The sequence below is a fragment of the Mustela lutreola genome, chromosome 17 (genome assembly GCF_030435805.1).
Source record: "Mustela lutreola isolate mMusLut2 chromosome 17, mMusLut2.pri, whole genome shotgun sequence".
In the NCBI taxonomy this organism is placed as follows: Eukaryota; Metazoa; Chordata; class Mammalia; order Carnivora; family Mustelidae; genus Mustela; species Mustela lutreola.
The window spans coordinates 743,944-756,432 of record NC_081306.1 but is presented as its reverse complement, the minus strand read 5'-3'; the positions used below and the strand labels follow the sequence as shown (position 1 = coordinate 756,432).

General features: G+C 52.6%; 1 protein-coding gene and 1 non-coding gene across 10 annotated transcripts in view; both read left to right on the top strand.

Moving 5' to 3' along the window:
- Positions 1 to 1,069: 1,069 nt before the first annotated feature.
- SRCAP (Snf2 related CREBBP activator protein) overlaps positions 1,070 to 12,489 on the top strand; it is a 33,180-nt gene continuing 21,760 nt past the window's right edge. For 4 of the 9 annotated variants that reach the window (XM_059154348.1, XM_059154354.1, XM_059154347.1 and 1 more), the window contains exons 1-15: positions 1,643 to 1,928; positions 3,142 to 3,190; positions 3,291 to 3,364; positions 4,095 to 4,357; positions 5,740 to 5,991; positions 7,462 to 7,647; positions 7,897 to 8,037; positions 8,817 to 9,039; positions 9,155 to 9,432; positions 10,065 to 10,155; positions 10,297 to 10,386; positions 10,885 to 11,073; positions 11,159 to 11,496; positions 11,600 to 11,777; positions 12,308 to 12,444. In XM_059154348.1, the coding sequence (XP_059010331.1) occupies positions 4,304 to 4,357; positions 5,740 to 5,991; positions 7,462 to 7,647; positions 7,897 to 8,037; positions 8,817 to 9,039; positions 9,155 to 9,432; positions 10,065 to 10,155; positions 10,297 to 10,386; positions 10,885 to 11,073; positions 11,159 to 11,496; positions 11,600 to 11,777; positions 12,308 to 12,444 (2,157 nt within the window). In that variant the 5' untranslated portion in view covers positions 1,643 to 1,928; positions 3,142 to 3,190; positions 3,291 to 3,364; positions 4,095 to 4,303. Of the gene's footprint in view, positions 2,223 to 3,141; positions 3,191 to 3,290; positions 3,365 to 4,094; positions 4,358 to 5,739; positions 5,992 to 7,461; positions 7,648 to 7,896; positions 8,038 to 8,816; positions 9,040 to 9,154; positions 9,433 to 10,064; positions 10,156 to 10,296; positions 10,387 to 10,884; positions 11,074 to 11,158; positions 11,497 to 11,599; positions 11,778 to 12,307; positions 12,445 to 12,489 lie in introns of all 9 variants that reach the window. The other 5 variants (XM_059154351.1, XM_059154349.1, XM_059154350.1 and 2 more) reach the window with 5 other exon arrangements.
- On the top strand, positions 9,846 to 9,974 carry LOC131820231 (small nucleolar RNA SNORA30/SNORA37 family). The gene has a single exon (XR_009349545.1). It is a non-coding gene; the product is annotated as a small nucleolar RNA SNORA30/SNORA37 family (small nucleolar RNA).

Here is a 12,489-nt window from a genome sequence, read left to right as displayed (position 1 = left end):
TTCCCAAATAATCTTTCTGAGACTGGCTTCGTGGATTTTCATGTATAAACCATGTTCCTATCCTCAAGGGGTTAATACTTTTGGGGGTGCGGTGGACAGACACGAATCCAGATATAATGCAGTCAGTGCTTTAAGAAACCCAGGAGGACCCAGGGGGACGCCTGGGTGGCTCAGTGGGTTAAAGCCTCTGCCTTCAGCTCATGTCGTGGTCTCAAGGTCCTGGGATCGAGCCCCGCATCGGGCTCTCTGCTCTGCAGGGAGCCTGCTTCCTCCTCTCTCTCTGCCTGCCTCTCTGCCTACTTGTGATCTCTGTCAAATAAACAAATAAATAAAATCTTAAAAAAAAAAAAAAAGAAAGAAAGAAAGAAACCAAGCAACCCAGGGGCTTTGGGAGCCAACAGTAAGGGCAGCAGCCTAGGGGTGGTCGAATGGGATCACCTGGGGGTTGTCACCCTTGAGCTGAGTTTTGAAGGAAGAATAGCTGAAAAAGGACGGAATGGTTCATGGGAAGGCCCAGAAATGGGAGATCTCTTGGGAGCTCAGGGTGGTCCTATGAGGGGTCTCAGAAATAGGTAATCTTGGTGTGGAACAAACCACCACCACCACCACCACACCCACCACCACACCCGCCTGGGCCTAAATGGGTGGACATTCATCCACTTTTTCAACCAACTAATCTGTCCTGAGTCCTTCTGTATGCCTCGAGGCTCCAGCAGAGGCCAGACGTAGCCAATGGGCAACCTGTGGCTGAATTTGACCCCCAGACGTATTGTGGCCCGCCGGGTGACCACTGGAAAATCGTGGTTTGAACAGTGGCTATTCTCGCGAATCGGAGCAGTCTCCAGGCCCTCTCATTCCTCACCCGACCCTCTTCACTTCCATGACTTTCGTGGCTCTTTTAGGTGTCGTCGTTTTCACACTGATTTGCTTACTGAAGTGTGAGCAGCCTACTGTGTGATGCTGCTTCACGCGCATCCGTCTGTTTTCGGCCCCGATCTTCGCTGTAAGCAGCAGAGAAGGACCAGCTCCGCGTGAACCGGTAGGAACTCGGCCGAGGGAGGAGGTTTTGAAGGAGAACCTCATCCGGGCTCCCAAGGTGGGCGAGAGTCGGTGCAGCTGGACGCTCGGCCCCGACCCTGGCTCCGCGGTCACGGGCCCATCCAGGAGCTTCAGCTCATTCGTAAAACGGAGTTTGTCGGGATGAAGAGGGCCAGTGCATAAAGCGCTCTCGGCAGAAGGCGACCGCTCCTCTTCCGCTCTGGGCTGGCGCCTCTCCAGGGAGCCCCGAACCAGAAAGCTGGCCATCGGACGGCACCACCAGCCCCGCCTAAGACGGAGCGGACCGCAGGGAACGCAGAGGCCCAGGTCTGCGGCCGGCTTGCTGACCAACAGCTCAGCTCTCCGGGTGATCTGGTCACAAGCGGGGGCTGCTCCGGACGGGCAGCCGCAGTGCAGCCTCACGGGCACGGCCTCCAGTGGACCAAGACGCTGGGCCGCGGGGCGAGCGCGAGTCTCCAAGACTACATCACCCAGCCTGCTTTGCGCTTCGGGCAGCGCCCTACGCTAGCACGCGAGCCTCCCGTTCCCCCAACCTCGTTACTGTCTCTCGCGAGAGGACGGGCCGCGCCGGCGGTAGCGATAGCGAGCTGTGGTGCTGGTGCTGGTGGTGGCGGTGGCGGCCGAGACGGCGGCGGCCATTTTGGTGGGGCCTCGGAAGCGGCGGCGGCGGTTCGCTGAGAGTAGCGTCTTCCATTTTTCCCACCCACCGCCCGCAACCCTGTGCCGCGAGAGGAGGCAGTGGAAGCAAGGCGGTGAAAGTAGCCGCGGGCCCCAGGGGAATTTAAAGGCCGCGAAGGCGGCAGCCAAGAGGGGGCCCTCCCCCCTCCTCGGCGGGAGGGGGGGTGGAGCGCACGCCCCCGAGGACGCAGGTAAGGAGAGGGAGACAAGATGGCGGACGCTCCACAGTTCCCCCTCCCCTGACGGGTGACTGCGCGCGCATCTTTCCACCGCCGCCTCTCCTCCCACCTTCCCGGGGTGCTGCGCGCGCACCTTCGGCCGGGGCCCCGGGGCCGGTGCGCGAGGCTGTCGGCGCGCGCCCATAGAGACAGGCTGAGGGGGGCCAGGCCGGCCAGCACAGGGCCCGGGCGCATCTCCTCTCCCCTCCCGCCCGTCTGCGCACGCGTGCCTGAGCGAGCGAGCGAGCCCTGAGAGGACGGACCCAGGTGCGCTCCTGCCCGCCCACCAACCCCAGCCGCCCCCCCCGGGGGCGCGCGGGAAGAGGAAGGGGGGCGTGGGACGAGGAGTCGGGGCGCGCGCCCACCCTATGCAGTCAGTAACCAGGACCCGGCGGCACGAACCCTCCCTTATGTCAGCCCTTCGCGGTCAGGTGGTGGGGGGCTCCCTGACGGGTAGGCATGAGAGACTTCCCAGCCTGCGACCCCCGTGTGCGTGGGCTTGGGCTCCGGCGGGAGCCCCCGGGCGGTGCGCGCAGCCGGCTCTCTCCGCCTCCAGGCGCGCACGCGCGGGCCCCTCCCCCAGTCCGTCGCGCACGTTGGGTGGGGTGGGAGTCGGGAGGGGGCGGGGCTAGCCTAGGGTTAGCGGCAGCTGGGGGCAGAGGTCAGGGGTCACGCCGGGTCAGTCTGTTGGGAGGCGCTGGGAGAGCGCCGTGCAGCCGGGGGTCAGGAGCTCAGGCGTCCTGGGGTCTGGTCCGCTCGGGTCCTGCGAATCGGCTGCGGAGGAAGGCGAGAATCCGAGGCTGCTCCGTGCTGAGGGCCGTCCTCGCGCGCGGGGAAGCACTTCCGGGCCTCGGTGGGTTTCGCCCACCTGTTTCCGGGGCACGGCTCCGCGCCCAGCGGCCTTTCTGCGCCTGACTTCTCCGAGGGGCCTGCGGCCGCGCGTGTGTCGGCGGGAGCGTGCGGCGCCGCAGGCGGAGGACGGTCCGCGCTCGGCCGGGAGCGGCTTCCGGAGCGTCCGCGGTGACAGCGCCTTCCCCGCGCCGCGGGCTCTGCTCCCCGCGCCGCGGCCGCCCGCACTGGCGCCTTGGAACTTCGGGCTTCACGTCGGGGCTTCCCTCCGGCCGGCGCCTTCGGCCCGTGGGGAATTCCTTTTCCGCGAAACATGGTTTGCTTCTGTTTTCCCGAGATGTGAGCTTCTCTTGCGGTTGTGGCTGTCTTCCCGGCCTCGGATGTGGGTGTGTTTAACAACCTCGGACGTGGCGGTGCAGAAGCGGGGGTCGGTGCGGGTCGGTGCGGGTCGGCCCTCACGGTGCCCCTCCCTGCTGTGTGTTCCAGGCGTGGCTCCCCGCGGCGCGGCGGCACCGTGGAAGTGCAGACCTGCACGGGGGCTGCGGTCTCGGCTCACGCAGGTGAGGGTGCAGGGGCCGCGTCGTGCGCGGCGCTGGCGGGACCGCTGTTTCGAGGGTCAGAGGGTTTCCGGCTGGATGCGGGGTGCGGGAACACACCGGGCGCGCTTAGACAAACGTCCGACCGTCCTTGCCGTCGCCAGGCGCGGAGCACGTTCTCCGTGGTCTTGGCACGAAACTGCCTCAGTTGCAGTCTTCCCGTCGGTCCCGTGTGCGTCTCTGTGAGCCCTTTGTAGCGTGCGGTGGGGAAGGCTCATCTCCGCCAGGGATGTCCTCTCTTTAGTCCAAAGAAGGAACTAAGCTCTTATTAGGGTGCGAAAGGTACCTGGCTTGCAGGGCAGGTGTGAGGGTTATACAGCGTACCGGGTCGGGCTTAGTAAAGTGTGACCCACAGTGGAAGCTCCGGAAACATAGGCTATAATCATCGTTCATTCTCTTTATTCTTTCTCTTACCTTTTTTTAAGATATTAATTTGACAGACAGAGATCACAAGTAGGCAGAGCAGGGGGGGGGGGGCAGGCTCCCCGCTGAGCAGAGAGCCCAATGCGGGCTCGAGCCCAGGACCCTGGGATCATGACCTGGCCTGAAGGCAGCGGCTTAACCCACGGAGCCCCCCCAGGAGCCCCCATTATCTTTATTCCTTAACATTGTTCTTGGTTTTTGTTTGTGTTTGTTTTTTTAAGATTCATTAATGTTTTCAAATCCCATTTTTACTCTTTTTACCCTATTTTAGGTGCTCCAGAGGCCGGTGGACCTGAGCGGAGGCTGGGACGCCCTAGTGGGCCCCGGGCCCTGGAAGGCGGGTCCCGGTGGCCGGTGGCCCAGAATGAGGCCAGCTCCCAGCATGCCCTGCAGCCGGACGCCAGCCCCTCGGCCAGCAGCAGTGGTGATAACGACCCAGTCATTCTTCAGGCCTCCAAAGAGGAGCCTGGGAGTGGGACCATGCAGAGCAGCCCCTCCCCTGCTCACCCTCAGCTCCCAATCCTGCAGACACAGGTTTGACGTGGGGAGGATTCCTTCTCCGATTCTGCTTTGTGGGCTGTTAGATCTGAGTCAGAAGAAATGTGGCAAGTTTTAGCCACATTTCCATGATCCTACAGCTATCTGTATTTGGAAAATTTTTGGTGCTCAGGTTGACCATCAGTGTGATTAGATATTCACATGCTTTTTGACAGTAATATGATATTGATCGCTAAGACTGTGGAAACTCATTGTTACCTAAAAAGGGTGGAATTAGGCCAGGTTGGAAATGGAGATTGGGACAACATGCTTCCTAAGACTGAGCTTTGAGAATAGCTTAGTTTCTTTAGGAACTGGAAAAACAGAAGTATTATGGATGGTGTGTAGTGTTTATACTTTTCTCATACTGAGGAAATGTAAGAGTAGGAACAATGTGGCTTTTGAGAGTAGACATACATAGGTTTGCATAGAGTAGGGTTTTGATGGGCATGGATTTGATACTTAAAATTTTCCTGAACGTGGGGCGCCTGGGTGGCTCAGTGGGTTAAAGCCTCTGCCTTCAGCTCAGGTCATGATTTCAGGGTCCTGGGATCGAGTCCCACATCGGGCTCTCTGCTCGGCAGGGAGCCCACTTCCTCCTCTCTCTCTGCCTGCCTCTCTGCCTACTTGTGATCTCTCTCTGTCAAGTACATAAAATTAAAAAAAAAAAAAAAAATTTCCTGAGCAGCTGGGGAATTTTGTGATACACACTCATTTGTCATTTAACTGAGGTAGGAATTCCAGTGGCACACCTGTTAGGCGAGTGTGCTGGAGTAATTTATATGAGTTTGCTCACATCCACATTTAAGTGAGACTTTGTTCTTTACTTAACTATTTTTTTGCACTATTTTATGAAGTAGTAGTTGAGTGTTTGAGAACAGTGACCAGTCCCCGTCCCCTTCCACTTTCCTAGTAAACGAAACAACCAAGATTGATGAAGAACATTAAGAGGTTTAAGTAATCTGGGAGGTGGTCATGGTTGCTTTTTGAACTTGGTGGTAACTGAGATTGATTCTAATAGGTGAATCTGCCATTCAGTGTAAAGGAAGAAAAAATGGGGAGGTGTGTATGTGAATGAACTTCTTTAGGTTCTGAAAGGATCATTAGTGTTTGAAATTATATGGTATGGTATTATTCTTGAATTTGGGAACTGTAAATGTCTGGCTGTGACTCCTTTTGCACGCCAGGCATCTGTAAACTTGGGTCTGCTATATTGAACACCTTACCAAAACATAATATCTTGTATATTTATATTTATAAAAATGAGATTGGTTATTTACTTGAGTTTTTTCTTGTAAGGTAGAATGAAATAATATGATGAGAACGTCCAATATCTTGCTAAGCATTCATTTTATCTATCATTTTCTGTTTATTTCTAGATGGTGTCGGACGGCATGACAGGCAGCAATCCTGTGTCCCCTGCCTCATCCAGTTCCCCAGCCTCTAGTGGGGCAGGCGGCATCTCCCCCCAGCATATAGCTCAAGATTCTTCTCTGGATGGACCTCCAGGGCCCCCAGATGGTGCCACAGTGCCCCTGGAGGGGCTCAACTTACCCCAGGCTGCTGACCTGGCTAACAAGGGACCAAAGTGGGAGAAGAGCCATGCTGAGATTGCAGAGCAGGCCAAGCATGTACGTATTGGGAAGGCCCATGAGGATTCTCTTTCCTCAACTTCTGTGTGCCATGAACTTTTTACATTTCTTTCCTTGTGGATTTAGAGGGTGGGCTCTGCCTTAAATTGCAAATGTTGAGCAAGTTGCTTGGTCTCTGAACTTCCTTGTCTGTAAGTTAAAGGTGGTGTAGTAGTCTATAAACTGTTGTGAGCTCTAAGTTAAAGGAGGAAATAGACCTGGAATGCTTTTTAAACTGTGAGGTTCTTAAGATTTACTGGTTTCTACTGCTCATTTCTGTCCTCTAGCCTCTGCTGCTTTACCCAGTGGTAAGTGTGGTCCCTGGACCGGCAGCATTGGCATCACCTGGCAGATTTGTTAGAGATTCAAGTTTGTTGGTACCCTTTTTACATCTATCCATTTAAAGCTAGAGGGTGGGGGCCCAGCAATCTGTCTTAAAAAGCACTCCACGTGATTCTGATGCATGCTTAAATATAAGAGCTATGGCCTAATAATACCCTTGTCTTTCTTGATTTTTTTCTTCACCCATCAGGCCATTTAGTTCCCTGTCCTCTCTGGCTCTTGTTTCCTATGACTTAGTTTTTGTCAGGAGAAGACAAGAATAATGGAAGCAGTTGTCTTGAGCTTGTTTTTAAAGTTTTCTTTCTTTATTTTAGAGAGTAAGTTGTTCAGGGGGAGGCAGAAGGATAGGGACAGGGAGAAAAGCTGAGAGGGGAGTCTGACGGGGTTGCTGGATCCTGCAAGCCTGAGATCATGACCTGAGCTGAAATCAACAGTCCAGTGCTCAACTGACTGAGCCACTGGGGCTCCCAGTTGTCTTGAGTTTTTAAGCCACTTTTGTCTATTTCAAATGCTTTCACTTTTTTGCGTGTGAAATTTAGCTATAGTAGAAACACGTTACCTTTTTATCATACTATTGTTTAATCTTTTACGTATAACTTTTCAGTATTTTTACCAAAATGTATATTTCTATAAAAACAAATCAGATTGTGTACATTGGGCTTTATATATCTAAGCATGAACATACTCTTAAGTGGAATTCAACAGCGATGAAGATCCTTTGTATCCAGTCTATAAGGGAGGGTAGGCCCCTGCCTCCCTGGAGGCTTCCCTTGAAATCTGTTTTCCTCAGTCTTTCCTATGTTCGTGGGGCATGGAGATTGAGTGAAATAACGGAAAGAACATAAAATCTGTGTCTGGAATCATTAGACCTATTTTTTAATTTCCAGCTCTTACCACTTCCTGGTTCTGTGATCTCAAGTAAATCCCTTAATCTCTCATCTTTTCCCCCCCCTCACTTGAAAAGGTTATAATACCTACTTACTTGCAGGATTGGTATGCGGACTTTAAGTCACATACAACATTCCGTCCAGACAGTGCCTATATTTAATCAGTGCCCAGGAATTCAGTTGTCTTCATGAGGTAGCATATATGTGTGGTAACTTGACTGACCTAGCTCTTCCCTGTTAGGAGGCTGAGATTGAGACTCGGATTGCTGAGCTGCGGAAGGAGGGTTTCTGGTCATTGAAGAGGCTGCCTAAGGTGCCCGAGCCTCCCCGCCCCAAGGGGCACTGGGACTATCTTTGTGAGGAGATGCAGTGGCTCTCTGCTGACTTTGCTCAGGAGCGTCGTTGGAAACGGGGTGTGGCCCGTAAGGTAGGTCATCTGCTGGGCGTACCTTCCAGTATTTCTTTTCCAGATTTCCTTTTCCTTGATAAGTGGGTTGGTTTGAAGGGAACCAAACAGAATAAACAGTATAGCGTGCTTATTCATGCCCATAGTTTCAGGAGGCAGGCTCTGACTTCCCAGATTTCTTGGCCTTGATTATTCTCATTGCTGTTGGTTTGAGGAGGGAGTAGGAGACTGGCCTTGGAATGTTTTCACTCTGGTTCCGTATTCCCACAGGTTGTGCGCATGGTCATCCGGCACCACGAGGAGCAACGGCAGAAAGAGGAACGGGCTCGGAGAGAAGAGCAAGCCAAGCTGCGCCGAATTGCCTCTGCCATGGCTAAGGACGTCAGGCAGTTCTGGAGCAATGTGGAGAAGGTAGGCGCCAGGGATCAGGAAAGGGCATTGCCGCCGGTTTGCTTAGTGCCAGCGTGGTAGCAGGAGCGGTCGAAACTGCTGCAGAGAGGGCGCCCGGGCGGCTCAGTGGGTGAAGCCTCTGCCTTCAGCTCAAGTCGTGATCTTGGGATCCTGGGATCGAGCCCCGCATCGGCCTGTCTGCACAGCGGGGAGCCTGCTTCCTCATCTCTCTCTCTCTGCAGGGCATTCAGCATGCTTTCCCTAAAACCTCTTTATGCCATTTACCTGTTTAAACATCATCGAAGTTCTCAGTAATCAAATTGTTCTCATATAGGAAGTTTTGTTTCTCAAGTACTGCCTGGTTTCTGTCTGTATATTCAGTCTTGTCTCCTGCCAGTTCCTTTTCTTTTCTACTTCAAATATTCTTTTTTTGCACATCCCTGATAACTTACCCATGTTCTTTCTGCTGCCGGGAGTGCCTTTCTTCTCATGCCCACTTAGGGAACACCTACTTAGTCTTTGAGATTCAGCCCCAGATACATTTGTAACTCTTTCTCTGCTGCCTGAAGTTAAATTGGCTATTCTCTTTCCTGTGCTCCCTTTGTGCTTTTTTCAAGCACTTTTTTGTTTTGTTTTGTTTTGTTTTGTTTTCTTCAAAAGCACTTTTAAGGACATTTAGTTTTTCCCTCTTGAAAAGCAAGCCCAAAGACTAGCACAGAGGAGGTTTCCCTACATGTTGGGTTAAAGATTACATGAATAAAAGATTATATTCGTGACCTGTCCATTTCATGCTGTGGCAGGTGGTGCAATTCAAGCAACAGTCCCGGCTTGAGGAAAAACGTAAAAAAGCTCTGGATCTGCACCTGGACTTCATTGTGGGGCAAACTGAAAAGTACTCAGACCTTTTATCTCAGAGCCTCAACCAGCCACTAGCATCCAGCAAAGCTGGCTCTTCCCCTTGCCTTGGCTCCTCCTCAGCTGCCTCTAGTCCTCCACCCCCGGTTTCCCGGCTGGATGATGAAGGTTTGTGTCCTCTTTGGCTCTGTTACTCTTCCTCACGTGCCCTTTCCAGAGCTGAAAACCCACCCTGTGGCTTGCAGGGCCCCGTGGACTTTGTGACCTTGTTCTCCTGCTATAGATGGGGACTTCCAACCCCAAGAGGAGGAGGAAGAGGATGATGAGGAGACGATTGAGGTTGAAGAACAGCAGGAAGGCAATGATGCAGAGACCCAGAGGCGTGAGATTGAGCTGCTTCGACGTGAGGGAGAATTGCCATTGGAAGAGCTGCTCCGTTCCCTCCCCCCTCAGCTGCTAGGAGGGCCTTCCAGCCCCTCAAGAACCCCCTCATCTCGTGACAGTGACCCCCGCGATGGGCCTGAGGAAGGTGGTGAAGAAGAGGCCTCTCGGGTGTTACAGGTATGCGGAGGATGGGTAGAGGGAGGACTCCGTGGGAGCCGAGCTGGAGGTTCAAGGACTGAGTTCTGGCTCATAAGGTCGTTGTGGTTTTCCGGAGTTCTCCCTGGTCGAGGGCATTTGGCTCTCGTTGAGGGATGGATAGTGAAGAATCTGGGTTTGGGGCAAGTTGCGTTCTGAGATGGGAAGTTTCCAATGCTGTAGTGGAAGAGTACTGTACTTTACAACTGTTACGTGACCTTGAAAAAAAATACTTAATCTAGTTCTGCCACTTCTGTGAAATGGTCCTAATACTCCCTATTGGTTTGTAGGTTTGGAGCTAGGATGATAATCCTGAAGTCTTTTCTGGACCTAAGCTGTCTCTTTCTTAGAAGTCTGAGTGTGTGGGGTTGGTGCCGGGGGCCTGTGTTTCTTATCTAGCACTTTCACAGATCCTCCTCTGGACAGTGGGGCCAGGATTTGGTAGCTGGTGCTGAAAGAAAACCCTTGATTGCATCCTTGCTCTGGGACTGTGCCAGTGGCAGCTGTCACTCAGTGGGACAAAGAGATTGTTCTGTGACGTCATATTCAACATTGCATCTTTCTCCTGCTGTTCTAACCTCCGGTCTTGTCCCTTTTCATGCTTTGCCATTCAGGTGAAGCCCCCACCCTCTGTCACACAGCGCAACAAACAGCCTTGGCATCCAGATGAGGATGACGAAGAGTTTACTGCCAATGAGGATGAAGGTCAGGCATGTTCTCTTTATCTTATTGCCCCTTGCCCTTTGAATTCTCTGGACCTAACATTTTCATGCTTTCTCCTCTCCTCAACTTGGACTGGGTCCTATGATTCTGTTCCCATTGATTTGGGGTCATTCTCTCTCGCAGCGGAGGATGAAGAGGATACCATAGCAGCTGAGGAGCAGTTGGAAGGGGATGTGGACCATGCCATGGAGCTGAGCGAGTTGGCTCGAGAAGGTGACATTCACCAGACGTTTCATGAGCATCCGCTTGGTGCAGAATGTGAGGGATAAAGAGATGAATAAGAAAGGGACTTTTCATCCCCCTTGGAGGAACTACAGGTCTAATGACAAAGAGAGATGGAAACAAATAATTATAAATAGACTATGACGACCGGTTATGATGGAAGTTTGAACAGAGTGACGTGACCATGTTGGAGAAGTGGAACTAATATAAGAGCATATTGGCCACATTTGACCTGAACCTTAAAGACAGGTTTAGTTTGATGTTGTCCTTCCCAGTGGAAGGCAGCAGCATCCATAGTTCTAGCCCAGGCTGTGGGGCTTGGCTTTGAAGCGGGTGCTGAAAGCACACTCTCTGTCTCCCTTCAGACCTGAGCCCAGTAGTGTCTGTAGAAACCCAGATAAAATGAATGGGCACCACTCAGACCTCTGTTTTGTCTTTACCCCTTTTCCCTCAGAGCACCCAGAAGCTTAGCCGTGGTTTCTTTTCCAGGTGAGCTCTCCATGGAGGAGCTACTGCAGCAGTACGCAGGAGCCTATGCTTCCGACGCCTCGGTCCCAGGCTCTGGGAGTAGTGAAGAAGAAGATGAAGATGAGGTTGAGGCTAACAGCTCTGACTGTGAACCAGAGGGGGCCACAGAAGCCGAAGAGGCTCCTCAAGAGGATAGTAGCAGTCAGTCAGGTGACTCTGTGGCCACGGGCACCCTGGAGGGGAGATACTGGAGGAGTAGGCATGGGGAGCACTAAGCCTTGGTCTTGTGCTTTAGAATCTGCTGAGGAGCAGAGCGAGGAAGAGGAAGATGAGCATTCGGAGGAGGAAGAAACGAGCGGCAGTTCTGAATCAGAGGAATCTGAGTCTGACGAGTCTGAGGAGTCTCCATCACAGAGCCAGGCAGATGAGGAGGAGGAGGAGGAGGAAGACGATGACGACTTCGGGGTGGAGTACTTGCTTGCCAGGGATGAGGAGCAGAGTGAGGTAGACGCGGGGAGTGGACCTCCCACCCCAGGACCTGCCGCTGCTCTAGGCCCTAAGAAGGAAATTACTGACATTGCAGCGGCAGCTGAAAGTCTTCAGCCCAAGGGTTATACCTTGGCCACCACACAGGTAACCCCAGAGCCCAGCTTCTGCTTTCTCATATCTTGACTTTTCTGTTTCCCAGTGACTCGTGCCTCCTTTCTACTGTGCTGCCTCTCTTTTTCCCTACCAGGTGAAGACGCCCATCCCCCTGCTCCTGCGGGGCCAGCTCCGGGAGTACCAGCACATTGGGCTGGACTGGCTGGTTACTATGTATGAGAAGAAACTTAATGGTATTCTTGCTGATGAAATGGGGCTGGGCAAGACAATCCAGACTATCTCCCTGCTTGCTCACTTGGCCTGTGAAAAAGGTAACGAGGCAGGGCCCTCCCATTTGGGTCTTCTTGGCCAGTCCCCTGCAAAGACTGTTTAATGGGACTAACCGCGGGATGGTGAACCACTCCCTGTTTTGTGTTGTCTTGGTAGCTTTATTGACTCTGGTCTGTAACTGGAAATGCCAGTGTAGGATTCTTAGGAGGGGCCATTAGGTAGAGTGATCAGGGTTATACCTGAGGAACCAGAACAGAGCCCTAAAGTTTGTATTTCCTTACTATCTCTCTCTTTAATTCTGCTTAAAATCTTTCTATTTTGTTTTTCTAAGTTGAGATGTAGTTGGCATATAACATTATACGACTTTTAGGTGTCTAGTATAATGTTCTGAAACTAGTGTGTGTTGCGAAATGATTAGCACAGCACACGTCCACTACCACACAGTTGCAAAAGCTTTTTTTCTGTTGTACTGAGAATTTTTAACATCTCTCTTAATGGCTTTTGAGTATGCAGTCCAGTATTATTAACTATAGTCACCATGCTGTACATGTCTCATTCTTTTGCTAAACAGGTAACTGGGGTCCCCATTTGATCATTGTCCCCACCAGTGTGATGCTGAACTGGGAGATGGAGCTGAAGCGGTGGTGTCCCAGCTTTAAAATCCTCACTTACTACGGAGCCCAGAAAGAGAGGAAGCTCAAGCGGCAGGTTCGCGCTCTGTGTGATGGATCACTCCCGCGCCTCCTTTGCCCC